General features: G+C 35.4%; 1 protein-coding gene across 3 annotated transcripts in view; it reads left to right on the top strand.

The window, feature by feature from the left end:
- Positions 1 to 5,201: 5,201 nt before the first annotated feature.
- Positions 5,202 to 15,340, top strand: part of LOC124641780 (G protein-coupled receptor kinase 2) — a 74,472-nt gene continuing 64,333 nt past the window's right edge. For all 3 annotated transcript variants that reach the window (XM_047179989.1, XM_047179990.1, XM_047179987.1), the window contains exon 1: positions 5,202 to 5,716. In XM_047179989.1, the coding sequence (XP_047035945.1) occupies positions 5,665 to 5,716 (52 nt within the window). In that variant the 5' untranslated portion in view covers positions 5,202 to 5,664. The remainder of the gene's footprint in view (positions 5,717 to 15,340) is intronic.

Here is a 15,340-nt window from a genome sequence, read left to right as displayed (position 1 = left end):
TCATGCTATCACTTATTATGACCCATTTACTAGACTCTAAATTGGATTTTTTTATATGTTTCAGTGCACTCAAGATTGCAACAGCTTCAGCTGTAAAAATACTGGCATTTTTGTCAACTTTCATGCCTATACCGATATTTGAAGTAGGCTCATAAATAGCAAAAGAAGCCGCTCTATCATTCTTGGAACCATCAGTATATACAAATTTGTGATCTGAGCACTCTGACAACATATTATACACATCCTCTTTAGAAGACAATTCTTTTCTCTTCTTTATAATGACAGTTATAGCTGGAAATTTACTACTAAATGAACCTTCATAACAAGGCAGGATATGTTTTGATTGATGAATGTTAATATTTTCAATAAAAGCTCTAAATTTTTTAAGACTTTGTAATATATAAAAAGGTTTTAAAGTAGTATGTGTAGCTAAATGTACAAGATTGTTTAAAAGACTATTACCAGAAACACTATAAAGCTTCAGAAAGAATCTTTCCAATAAGAAATCAAAACGAATAGCTAGAGGTGCAACATTACATTCAATCTGCAAAGCGTTCACAGGAGTACTTCTGAATGCCCCAGTAATAACCCGCAAACATTTGTTTTGCAAAATATTTAAACTATTTACATGTTTTGAATCTGCAGCAAAGCAATAAAAACCATATTCAAAGTGACTACGTACTAAAGATTTATATAACAATAATAATATTTTTGGGTCTGCTCCCCAGTAAGTTCCACTCAAGGATTTTAAAACATTAAAACCTCTATTTGCTTTGGCAACAATATTCCTAATGTAATTACTCCAGGACAAATTGTGTGTAAATATAACTCCCAAAAATCTAACTTCAAGAGAGCTGGGTAATGCACAATTATGATACAACACAGCGGGTAAATTATGATTCCGCTTACCGAAAACGACTACTTTGGACTTTAATGGATTGATAGTGAGATCAAGGTAAGAGAAGTAATTGTGCAAATGTGTTAATGCAACATTGATTGTCTCAACTACTTGCGAAATGTTCTTCCCAGATGAATAAACCACAAGATCATCTGCAAACTGTAGATTTTTAACTTGAGCCCCTAAAATTAAATTTAATCTATGTATATACAATATAAATATTAAAGGTGACAATATTCCACCTTGACAAACTCCCTTAGCCGATAGTCTAGGACCATAAAGGTGCCTATTAAATTTTACGAATACTTCCCTATTATTAAGGAAATTTGATAGCCAATTAATGATTTTTCCCGGAATCCCTATCTGTGATAACTCATCACATAGAATATCTATATTTACACTATTAAATGCACCTGCAACATCAAAGAACACTCCAACCAAATTTTCATTTGCTGTTATGGATTTATAAATATCAAGCTGCAGTTGACAAATACTTTCACGAGCGGAACGATTCCTACGAAAACCAAATTGATTTGATGGTAAGATACTATTTTTTTCTATATAAAATTCTAAGCGTTGTTTTAACAGTTGTTCAAACAATTTACCAACACAAGAAGTAAGAGCTATGGGACGATAAGAATCAGGACACATTTTAGTTTTATCAGGTTTTAGAATGGGTACTAGGCAATCAACCTTCCAATTATGGGGTATAATATCATTTTCCCATAACAAATTCAAAATTTGTAGAAATAATTTTAAACCTGAAATATTAAGTTTTTTGAAAAGTATATACGGCATTCCGTCAAGACCACATGTGGTATCTCTCCTGGAAGTTATAGCCGCCATCAACTCTTGCAATGTAAAGGGATCAAGCATGTAGCAATTACTAGAATTACAACCAGAAGTGAAAATTTTTTCACTTGATGGGACAAAATCTGGTGTATATTTTTTAAGAAAATCTAAAATCCATGTATCGTCTTCATGACCACTGACATTGTATGTTTTATTATATTTGCGCATAAATTTCCATATTATTGATATCGGTGTAGATCTATTAAAAGTTTCACAAAGGGAAAACCAACTTTTTTGCCTTTCTGTTTTTAAAACCAGTTTTTTAACTGCCCGTAACCTTTTAAATTGCAAATAAGTTTCTTCGGATGGATTATTTTTAAATTCCACATATGCGTTTCTGAAGTTTATTACAGCTTCCGCGCACTTTTGATTCCACCAAGGAAGCGAAGGTCGCTTATTACTTCTAATGCAACAAGATCTATTGGAAGAATGTGCAGAACTGACTATAGAATTGGCGGCTGCTGTGCGCAAAATGCTACAAAATCTAAGATATGTGTCAGTAATACATAAACTGTCGATTTCAAAATCATATAGCAATTCATCAACACTACTGGTATATCTCTTCCAATCTACCAATTTGTAATTTGGATAAACAGGCAAATGCTCAACATTAGAAGAATAATGACTGTTGTTAATGTAACTATTATTGCTAATCACTGCTTTTATGATTACAGGGATGTGATAACTGCTACCAAGAGGACAATCATGTACGTTCCATTCACAATTCAGCGCTAAAGATGATGAAACTAATGTCAAATCCAACGCATTAGGACGCCAAGTCAAGGAGCCAACAGTAGTTGGTTGACCATCATTGAGCAGAACCAAATTATTATCATCAATAACCTGTAGAATACTGCGCCCACGCACAGAGTCCGAGCCACAGCCCCAAGATGTGTGATGAGCATTCAAATCACCAGCCAATATGAAAGGTTCAGGAATAGATTTTATTAATAGATCCAATTTTTCCTTTGAGAATTGCGGATTACAATTCAAAGGACTATAAAGACTGACTATACGTAACTCTTTGTTATTTACTTTTATTTTAACACAAATATTTTGTAATGAGTTATCACAGAAGGTTTTAATTTGAGTATAATTAATACTTTTATGAATGATTATTGCAACACCATTATGTTTGTTACCAATATCATTTCTTTCAATATTATAATGTTTAATTTTAAAATCGTGTTGCGGTTTTAACCACGTTTCACTAATGATTGCCAGATGAATATTGTGTCTATAAAGAAAGTCAATAAATATATGTTTGTTACTATTTAAGCTTTGTGCATTCCATTGGACAATATTTAATTCCGAAATATCCATTAACAGGCAGAAGAAAATTTATCACATAAAGTTGATTTGAGAGCTTCTTTAATCGACATTGAATTAATGGGTGTTTGTTTATTGCTTAATATTTTCGTAAGTGTTTCCACTAATGTATTTATAAATTTGTCTGATTTCATAAGATTATTTATTTGCGTGTCAATATTGCGTGCCGTTAGAGCTGGGAATGAATTCACATTAAAAAGGTCTGAATAAGTGGCGTTTCGAGATTTTATTTTATTTTCCTCTACCTGCTGTTTTTTAATTGGACAAGCTGAAGATATTGCAATGTGATTGCCCTTGCAATTTGCACATTTGGCATCCTGCGGAGCAACGTCACATTTTTTAAAATTGTGTTGCTCAGAACAGATCGAGCAGACTTCCGAGTTTTTACAAAATTTGGCGATATGCCCATATCGCATGCATTTAAGGCATTGCTTAACAGGAGGGATATATTTATTTACCTCATGCCGCATGCCGCCAAGAATCCAAATATATGTACTGCGGTAAGATGGTTGAGGCAAAAGTAACCGCTACTGCCTGTGTAGGAACGAAAGAGAACTTACCTCCATCACCTCTTACCCTGCGCATGAAACGCCTTACCTGGATGACATTTTTTGAACTACCAATCAACGAAAAAATTTCTTTATTTGCCATATCAACTGGTACTGAAGTGAGTACCCCAGTGACCTCAGTATCACCAGCAGGAATAGACGCTCTGAGCGATAATTGCTCCAGCAGTTTTTTGTTCTTCAGGAACATATTTGCGTTGTTCGGTAAGTCGAAAGTGACGCCAACCTTGTATCTATTAATGCTTCGCAAGTGCATCACCCCAGACACACCATGCTCCCGTATGCCCTTAGATAGAGCCATACGATCTCTGTCAGTAAAAGTCCTGCCTTCGTCAATATGGTTAAGGAAGACAACCAACTCCTCCTTCTTACAGTCCTCCGGATACTTCCGTGCGTAGCCTTTGACTTTGTAAATGGCATATTTATCTTTAGACTCCTCGACTTTGGAGTTGGAGCATGCCGACACCACCGAAAGTTCGGAGTCCGAATCTACGGACTCAGGCCGATTCACGTCTGGAGGGACATCTATGAGATCATCTTTCCGCCGCCTCTTCTTCCCCATATTTACAACTATTTATTTACACTGTATTCACACTATTATTTACAAATATAGTCCCGAGAAAACCTAATATTTTAATTTTAATTTGCTTCAAAATTAAAAAGCGCGCCTTTCCACTTCAATGGTTCCCGCCATCTCTGTAGTGAAATAACTGTGAGGAACTAGCATGCGTAGATTGACGTGTAACTGATTGCCCTATGAATAAAATATTGTACTAATTTAGGAATTTATGACTTTATTTATTACTAGTTGTTACTCACGGTTTCACTCGTGTTCCTAAGAATTTCTTCCCATATCTGGATAAAATAACTTCCCAACAGAAACAAAACACGTCGAATCGATTCGTTTGTTTGAAGGCTCTGAAACAAACAAACAAAATAAAATCGTATTGATAATGTTAGTTTAGACAAGCGTTACTTATTTGAAGCAAATAAGACAATTAATAAAATACTCCTACAAAGATATGTAATTTATTACATAATTCCAAATCATGTTAGGTCAAAATAATTGTCATGTCCTAAATATTTATATATTTTGGATTCATACCTTAAGAAATATGGATAAGTATCATCATTTCCTGTTGATACGCAAGCAAGCATTTCTAAATTACAAGTTGAGCACCACACAATTGCTTTTCAGTTTAACACGAGCGTCAAAAATATGTTAATAAATAGCAGGCCCAATGTTTGCATAAGTATTTTGACATATAAAACGATATTCAAAGATTACAGTAACGTAGTCAGTGTTGTTGAAATACGAAATCTAAATCACACAGCGGAATAAATTACTTTATTTCAAATATTGAAACTTGTACAGTTATCGGCACGGATATCGAGCCATGACCTTCACCTGCGCAGAAGCGGTTTACTGCCTTATTGCCTTATGCGTACGGGTGCGCAAAGCGATCCCCACTCTTCCGCCGAGAGCCCAATATCCGTGCCGGTATCTGTAACTGTTGACATGGTAGCTTTAGTAAATGACGTTATGGCAACTGGAAAATAGGAACACTGTAAAAGTGGTAATTTTCGTAGCGTATTGCTGTCCGTCATCAATAACTCGCGTAATTCGGGCGTGTGCTCCTTTTATGCATTTATTGAAAGAAACTGACCGTTTTACACCGCCTCCGACGCAAAAGAGCGTTCGCGCCGCTGTTTGCCGCTCAAAGACTGTCATGATATCGTCCTTTCCACCACACCCTTGGGTATCGTGAATCGTAGTCGTGAACTGTTGCGTGTTTATTGCCGACGGCAGCGTTTGAGGCTGTTGTACGGGTTGGATTGCGTTAATCTGTGTACGGTGTAGTGTTATGTGTATAAGTTAGCAGGTTGAATAGTTGTGTTGAAGAGCGCGGGACACATTGATGGGCAGTGTCGTGCGCGCTTGGCAGGCGGCTGAGAGGCCGCAGCGGCGGGTTTTTGCTTCGTGGAGGGTCTACGATAAAATCAGCCACACTGGAACTGATGGAATTAGAGAATATCGTCGCGAACACTGTTTATTTGAAAGCCAGAGAGGGTAGGTACTTCATCCTTGATTATTACCCTACTAGTTTTCACAAATTGTACACTTTCATGTGGACGTCGAAACGATGATAGTTCGATGTATTTTGCTGAGTTTTTGCTCCTCGTAAGATTATTATGACAGTTTGTCTGTATGATAACCACAAAATCAACTTTATGTCCAGTGGAACTCAAAAACAAAACTTGTTTCATTCATTAAAACAGTAGTTGTTGTTTTTTTTATACAGATTTGCTAAAGTTTTTATAAGATCCAAAGTTCACATACTTTTTGTAACTTGAATTTTCATAGTCTGTGCATTTTGTCTGTGTAGTTAGTAAATGAGATAAAACAAGTATTTACTAACTTCATGATAATCCATTAAATATGCATTTAAGCAAATTAGCAAAAACAATTCATAATTTCTCCTAATTAGAAGTGGTTTATTCTAATTTGCACCTTACGTTTGAGACAGTAAAGTTAGTTATGGGGATGCAAATGCGTTTGTTACGGTATGAGTATTGATTTGAAATTGTAATAGAAATCAGTCTGATGTTAGGAGAATTATTCATGTGTGACTTAGTTGCTAAGGATTCAGTATTCAAAACATTTAGCAGAGTTATATTTACACGTAGTTATTTACTTCAATGATTGCTAGCGATTGCTCTTGAGGAAATTGAACGTACTTTGTAATTAGTTGTGCTTGTTATTACGTATGTCAGAATATTTGTATTGATTTGTAATGGCTTGCTTGATATAAGGAAATATTCCAATTTTTTTTGCTTATTAGATTTAATTTATTTGAGTTTCTATCACCAATTCCAGTGTTTCGGAGGCCATGATGAACTGTAGGTCCCGGCTATCATTTAAACATAGCAGTCGTCATCTGACAATCAGTAACCAAGGTATCTGGTTTGAGGAGGTCAGATAGATCACTCTTTGTAAAACACTGGTACTCAGCTGCATCGGGTGAGACTGGACGCAGACTCCAACATAGGAAAAGACTAGGCAGATCATGATCTCTATCATCGAGTAAAATTACTAGAAAATACATTGATACTACTTGTACAATAAAGTTTAGTTGACACAGAAATCATAATAAAATGGCAAGATTTTAAAATATGCACGAACCGGTTTTCACCGGTTTAAACCTGTATGCTGTTATTGGCAGATGAGTACGTAAGCATGAAGTTTTATTAATGTTGGAACATCCACATAAGACATACATATGATATAAAGTAACAGTATTTCATGCAAATCTTGAAAACTTGCTTTTTATCAACGTTTTTGCAATGTTAGTAGTATTAGTTCTGCAGAATACAGACGAAACTTTTTCTTTAATCATACTGTATTTATACAAATGCTTGTCGATTTAAAAAATCGTCTTTATTTATAGTTGTATAGAAAATACATGACAATGCATTCTATTTGAGTGTCCTTTTAAATATATATAACTACAAATTAAGGAACATGTATTAACATCCTTGGAGGAAGGAAGTTATTTAAAATAGATGTGAATAGAGCAGGATAAATGGTCAGGTAATAAAAATCATGGTTATTATAGAACCGCTGCAGATGAAGGCTTTATAAATAAATTGGCAACAAATATTCAGCTGAAGCAAATATGGTATCTACGGAAATAAAAGGCATTATTTTGTGATAATTTGAGTGTTGGGCATTGAAAAAGAGGGATGAGAAGAGAGTGCATGTAGCAGAAATGAGAATGCTGAGATGGATGTGTGGTGTTACAAGAATGGATAAAGTGAGGAATGATTACATTAGAGGAAGTCTGAAAGTAGCGCCAGTTACAGAAAAGATGAGAAGTAAAAGATTGTCGTGGTATGGGCATGTAATGAGGAGGGATGATACGCATGCAACAAAGTGTGTGCTAGGTATGAATGTAGATGGATGGAGAGGAAGAGGAAGACCTAAGAAAAGATGGATGGATTGCCTGAAAGATGATATGAATAGGAAGGGAGTGAGTGTCAGTATGACGAGTGACAGGGGAAAATGGAAGAAAATGACATATTGCGCCGACCCCAATTAAAATTTGGGAACAGGGCAGGAGAAAGAAGAAGATTTTGTGATATTTTTTTTTTTTAATTAATAGAATTTATCTGGAAATGAAAGTATTTAATTCATAATTGTTTAAGGAATTAGAAGAACACATAAAAATTACATATTATCAATAACTTAGCTTTAAAATTCAATACCATTACTTCATTATACTTCGGCCGTTCAGAGAATGCGTTCCTGACACCTATCAGTTAGTCACGACTAGTGATGGGCACAACATAACACTGAGTTCGTTACCGTTCCTTCAAAATGAACCGCCGCATTATTTTAAGATTATTTTCGTTTTAAATTGGCGGAATCATTTGTTTTATATTTTATATAGTTATTTAAGTGGAAACCAAAAAAAGGTAATATTCATATAATAAAATTGTTTTATTTATTCTTTGTTACAAGTACATTGAATTGAATGTGCGAACAGAATATTAATCAGACTCCGATTTGCTTGAGGAGGTGGTGTCTTCATCATCATCTTCGCCTACATGTATAATTATATTATTATCAATAACAGAATCAATCCTGATATCTCGGTCTAACAAAAGCCGGGTAATCAAATAAAAACAGATCGAAAACACTTGAAAAACGTGGTCTATGCGCACGAAACGACAACGGACGACTGTTTTAGCGTCACAAAATGGCGGCCCATAACGCCATTTGGGGTTACCATTTTTAATCTAAGTATAAAAATGCGGTTTGGTCATAGTTTTATTTTTATATTTCATAAACGTTATAATTAAGTCTTATAGTCCATTATTTTCCAATTCTTAAAAAGAAAATCAAAACGTATTATTTTATATTATAACTGTATAAGAACAGATTACGATACTTGCCTGTTATTTTTAGCACAGCACTACAAAATATAAACCGCTGACATAACCTTGTAATAGCGCAGTATAGATTTAGAAAAATATTGTTTACCAAGTTATTTGACACTCAGTTTGGCACAAAATTATAACATTCATTGATTATTGATATAATAATGTTGTTTTAATGCTCCTCAATTGTTAAAACGGTAAACAACCAGCAAAAATATTTTTATCGTAACTGCAACGCCATTGCAAAGTTACGTCGTCAGTTCAATCGCGACGTGTCAGGAACGCATTCTCTGAATGGCCGAACATACATAAAACACAATGTTCAGAGAGTAATCAATGAACCTATAATTAGCGATCACCTAACTCAACTTCAAAATATTTAATATAGCATTCATCCTGTTTTTATACAAAATTACATTATTAACAAGACATTCAATATAACAATTATTACCTACCGAGTTTTACCTGCAGTGTTGCCAAGGATAATAATGAAAATAATTTATATAAATTATCCTCTTGAGGCAGAAAAACTAGTTTAAAAATAAATGTAGAAGGTTGCAATTTGTTACTTACTTAAAATCTTTTGCGGAAAATCTCGCAGTTTTTGTCTTCTAAATAATAATTATTTAATTGAGATATTAGTTTGTATGAGGTAATGCCAGATCTCAGGTTTATTTGCAAATTTTACCTGAACCTCTGCACTCAATGGTAACTTTTGTGACTAATGGGATATAAGCAAATACAGCCTTACTACAAAAACTTAAACATCTTTTGAACACTTGTCTAAATAAAGTGTGGAACAAAACAAAACGACCTTATTTCAACATCATGATCTAACATGTTTTTAGACAAGTGTTCAACAGACATTTATAAGTTTTTGTGGTACGACGGATAATGTTTAGCAACGGCCTAGCTAGTGAACCTTAAACATCTCGTTACTAGCTTCCACTCACTGTCTCGGCTACATTACATCCCGTGACCAAGGGCTTATTCGATAAACATGCTATTTAACGAAAGAAATTTGTAAATAGAGCCAGTAGTTCTGAATACAGGCTGCTTTATATCCAGATGCGCGAAGTATTTTCTTCCCAATGTGTGAGCGAAATTAAAGTCAAAGTCAAATGTTTTATTTCAAACAGGTCTCTGAATCGTGACACTAGTTGCAAGAAAACAACTAGTTACTGAATACAGCCTTAAGATTCATTGAAACTCAAGCAGACCCATGTTATTGTATCAATCCGGAAGAGCAAGCAATTTGTTAGGGGTACTATGGACCCCTTGTAACTGAACAATAGATTCACTGAACATTGAAATGTCGGTAAAGGTTAGCGTAAGGGTCTTCGTGATTACAATGTAACACCTTAAAACCGCGTACACGGTGATATCATCGTCAATATAAATTTTCTATAACTTATAGCTTATTTACGAGCCATTTTCAAGTTTTTTTTGCAAAGAGTGTTCAAAATATTTACAAATATAAAGTACAAGGTCAAAAAGACCTCGTCACGTGTGGTCGTTTGGCAAAAAATCCAGTCTGGATTGTACATTTATCAGTCGCAGTCCATTGATAAACTTCAAAGCTACATGCGATTAATGAGGTGGGATCACTCAAAATTGTTCATCATTTTCTTTCTGGCAGAGTGAGTCAGGGTTTGAAGTAAATAAAAAACATTATACATACAAAAGTAAAATCAAAAATTCAATCTTACGGTACGCCTTAAGAATTGTGTATGGCTATAGTTTGTCCCCTAGAGAAAATAAGAAAATGCGGTACATTCGAACCTGATCTATGAAGTCCTAGTTCTCGCAAACTACGGGAGAACCCGTGAGAAACATCCAAACATACTCAATGCATTTATTTTTTGTGTTCTCCAATTTGAAAATCCAAACTTGCAAACGTATAACTAAAACAATTTTATCACCATCTCATTAAATAAATCAGGCACGAGTGTTAGTTAGTAAATAATTCGGTGCCCTTGAAATATATGCACTAGATCTGAGTTTTAGAGTGGGCTGTTGCGTAGGAGTGACCGTGAATCCGAATGTAATGCTAGTTACAGACACCGTGTTACTGCCCCCTGGGGCTTAGATGTTACGATAATCAAGCCTGACAGTACTACAGGATGTTTTTGGTACTACGGGAGCCCTATCATGACATTTACTGCAGTTATAAATATTCTACACCTAAATGGGGTCTTTATTACCTGTTATATGATATTTTGGTCTTCAAATATGTGAAAGAAAGAGGATCATTATATCGTCGTATGAAAACCACTAAAACGTGTCATAATACGATGTTATTGGCTGTGAAAAACCGTATTAGGTAATAAGAGTCGAGTGCCAGGAATCACTCATTTCTCGTGAAATATTCAGATCTGGAGCAACGATCTTATACTTTTTTAAGCGCTGCTATAATTTGATATCTTGCGGTATAAAATGATCTAATTGCTGTGATATTTCGTCAACCGTGTCTTTAATGTTAGCCACTTCACTGTCTACGAAGCAGACACAATAGTTAAACAATAGATGTGTATCAATCATATATGACTCATGGGACAGGGTAGTAATAATCTTAGGCAATATCAATCATAATTTTCGATCCTGTTTTTATCGAACCATTTTGACAGTGGAAGGATTTCGCAAAAGAAAAGCGATGTGCAATTTTAATCAGGCTATCATTAACCACCAATATCTGTTTATTTTTCTCTTGATATGTGTTTGTTTCATAGGAACTCCGTATCCCTACCGTAATTTATCAACAAAATACAACAATTGTGATGTTCTAAACATAACCGGGCCTGTGAACGGACGACTAGTCCAATGTTTACCTTCCGTTACATTTCCTGCTGTTGAAACGGGCAAAATGAAGGGGTGCCAACCGGAACCAAGGAGATTGCCTTCCAATTTCAAAAGTTATAACATTTTCCTTCTTTTTTTTGTTATTTACCACTATCGGAACTCTTTATGCTCTTTGGGTCATTGGCACACGAATAGAGATAAAAAATTTGCAATGTTGGCTTTATAATCCAAATATTGTTAAAGTAATGAAGTTTATACAAATATTATAACATACGTTTGTACGTAGCTTGACCTTGACACCCATAACACACAAATATTGTGGTAAAAGTGAAAGGATGTTTATTTGTAATTCAATCAAACGTACGGTTCGGTTACCGCTTACCGCACTCGATGAGCGGTTAACTCTACGCTGCGGGTTGCGGATTAGATAACCGCATACAACAAATATTCATGAGTTATGAATTTATGATTATACGAATACGCTGATAGTAATGTGAATACTTTAGAAAATAAGATAATTTTGTTTTGCTATGGATCCACAGCTTGAGAATTCAATAAGACCCGATTTTATATATAAATGCCTGATTGAGAGCTCAGAATATTGCTTCACTTTATTTTCGGTACGTTGACTCCCAGCCTGTCAAATCCAGGCACCAAACTTTTTCATCACAACTTCCATCTCAAAATTTCGATCCAAACAGTTTGACCTGACCCGTGATTCAGCACATCCTAACTTCACTAGCGTTAACACAACCTGTCCAACACATCAAACACGGTGTGATTTTAATTACAGCCTGCCTAATCACGCACGAATACATCGGATTAATCACATTATATTAGGTTTCCGGCAATGTGTCTGTTGATAGCAGTATCCTGTCAGTATCGCAAACATGCAAATGATTTGATATTCATTAATACGTGATGCTGTTTATTGACGTAATTGAATATTACAATGTATGCTATAAAATTATAATTACTAAGGAAACGTAGAGGCTAAATGGGAGGTTGCCTTGTATGTGCGGTATGACGCACTCGCAAAAACTTGAAGGAAAGAATGGCTAGGTTTGCGTGTTGAATACTTTTTTGGATTCATCTTACAAAATTATATGTTGCTAGGGACTTTGTACCTCCACTTCTTCCCAGCAACAAATATAGGAAGTGTTGAAGCGTTTCGGGCTGTCTTTTGTTAATTTGACGTTCGAAATATGCTGATTTGTTAGCCTCATTTGAATAAACAATTTTGAAATAAATACTACTGCTTGGAAAAACTCTCTTTGTTTTCCAGTTCATTCAGTTAAAGAAAGGAACTGTTCTCATTTTCAAGATGAGATAGTAAATGAATGGAGGAATGTCAAAGCCAGCTTGGGTTTTATCTTTTGTTCTACTAACAACAGACCCCATCTACCTCACGATCATCGATCAATATTATTCAAGGGATACCCCAGAGGGTATGAGAATAACAACCTTTGAAGATCGAGACAACGTAGGGAAGAGGGTAGTTCTTAGTAGAACACAAACCGCCTTAACTGTTTATATTATCCTTAGTTCCTAAACTAGCAGAGTTACGAAGAGCAGTAAGTCGTGAATCCTGTGCAAACAAACAAGGCCTTATAATCACTATTTCTCCCTTTTTCTTTGGGATGTTTTTTTCTAATAAAGGGCCATTCCTATCTTTGACAATAGGTTTGATCAGTCAGCGCGTCTTTCTGGTTCTTTGCCAAGTTTCTTCCTTATTAACACAATGCCCTTATTACTATTCATAAAGTCCCTTAAATCAATATGTTGAATATAATACAGTGTGTGAATCTCTGCTTTTATCGTTCCTTCGAAAGTTGTGAAAGAAAACCGCATGGCGAAATTGGGAATTGGGGATGTCTCCAATCCCTAAAATTCAATGGACTTCACAAGACAGTTTTCGTCCTCTCCCCTGGTAGGCTATATTTTCTTTTCCTCGAGACGAGACTTGAATCGCAAGTGGCAAAACTTTTGGGAAACGAAACGTTTTATTTCCATTGTTAAAATGTTGTTTTCCGTCATCTTGTTTAGCAGTTTTTGTGACTTTGTAAGTTTAGGGAGGCAGATAATATTATGCGGTTTAAATGTATTCAAATTCAACCCTATTCAATTTCCTAATACCTGCCTCTAGTATTCTACTTGTATGTTTTTCCGTAGAGCTTTCATTACTTAAATGCACTTAGCAATCATTTCGAAATGCAGAGTATTCGTGTAGCTAATAATATCGAGTTACCGACTGGACTTACCGGATAAACCAGTTTTCCTGAAACTCATATTTGATCATCAATCCGTTTGTTCGAGAATAAAATATATCTTTATTAGTAGTCATAAAAATAACGTTCTTTTTGAGGATAAACCTGAAGTCACTAATCAAATCGATTTTTGGAAAATGATTATTATATTCCTGGTTGGAGGTTCAAGAAACCGATTTTCTTAAAGTATATTCAAATGAAAAGGCCCCAAAAGCCACTACAGTACATCACTTAAATATTCGAGAGTCTCCCGAGCAAAATATTCTTCGTAACAACTTTTAAGTGGAGTTAAGTTCAGGGAATTGTATACAACAGGACTAGAGTACTGTCGAGTGCTCGTGTAGCCGGAATAATATCTAAGGCTTTGTACAGACTAAGCGATCTTATGTACACAGTAACGATAGCTCCGTATAAAATTTGCACACGCCTCACGCCACATTTAGTAAGTGTGTACGCGTAGATGTCCCTAGTCTGCACAATGCTTAATAGTTTATCCCCAGTTGGGGACTACGGAAGTGTAAAGTTACAGCTGTTAAGTCGCTGATGACGGTAGGGTCTCGTAACGGGAGACGAGGCTAGATAAGCTCTATCTCATTACGGGATGGTGGCTTGACGACGGTAAGGACTTGCGGAAAGTTAAAACGCCTTTTCCTTAAGATAATCCTGTTGGTTTGTATGAAAACTTTTTGTTTTGTAATATCTGAAATAATTAAATAGAAAACTGTTTATGAGGATTTCTTAGAAACAACTTAACATCTCCTTGCTTTGTTTCCTATTGTATTTGGGATGGCCTCAATATGTTTTACGCGTCCATTCCTCTCTGTCACCATTCATACTCATACTACATAGCATTAGTTCCTGAACCAATTCAAATGATCCAACAAATACAACATCTACGTATAGAAAGCGAACTGATTAAAGTTCGTAGACCGCGGGCAAAGCCGCCGATAGAAGCTAACGAAATCCTGTACATATTGTAATGTAATTACTCTGGCTTCTGATTCGATTAACGTCATTGTATCTCAGGACAAGTTGATAAATACAGATATATTATGTGTGACCGCCATTGCCTGTCACTGACCTGATTTCGTTAAGCTTTCTCCGTTGACATTATTGTTTTGATAACACACTTCTTTATAATTAGGTAGTTAATCTATTGAAAATAAATGTATCCCTTGTAATTTGCTGATTTGTTTGTAAAGATATGCGCATGTTTTTTCAAGGCCTAGCAAAACTCAAAACCCTCCTCGAACTTAGGAAACAGTTGGAAAAACACTCATTTTCCACCATTCCGCGTGACTTACCCCGCACCAACTTTGAAAAAACTAAATCTAACAAAAAGGAACAGGGAAAACACGACATTTCCGATTGTTGTTTCAATTTGTGACCCAAATTTTTTGTTGTGAACTCAACCCTACACGTGGTAGGCAGGTTGGGTACTTACACCGCTACTATAATTTCCCCCGGGCCCCCAACTTTCCTAGAATTTCATCAAGAACTAGCTCTGCCCAACCCGTTTGAGCTGTACAAAATTAATTTTTTATGACTTTTCTCGTGAAAGTGGGATTAAAAGAGGTATTAACGATTAGATGGAGCTTTTATTTAGCGAGCGAGTACTTAGATGAATATATTTTTTAAATTAAATTGCCTTTACGGTGAAGTACTACAGTACTTTGATCCATTACTTA

The sequence above is a fragment of the Helicoverpa zea genome, chromosome 23, assembly GCF_022581195.2.
Source record: "Helicoverpa zea isolate HzStark_Cry1AcR chromosome 23, ilHelZeax1.1, whole genome shotgun sequence".
Lineage (NCBI taxonomy): Eukaryota > Metazoa > Arthropoda > Insecta > Lepidoptera > Noctuidae > Helicoverpa > Helicoverpa zea.
This window is presented reverse-complemented; position numbering and strand designations above follow the sequence as displayed.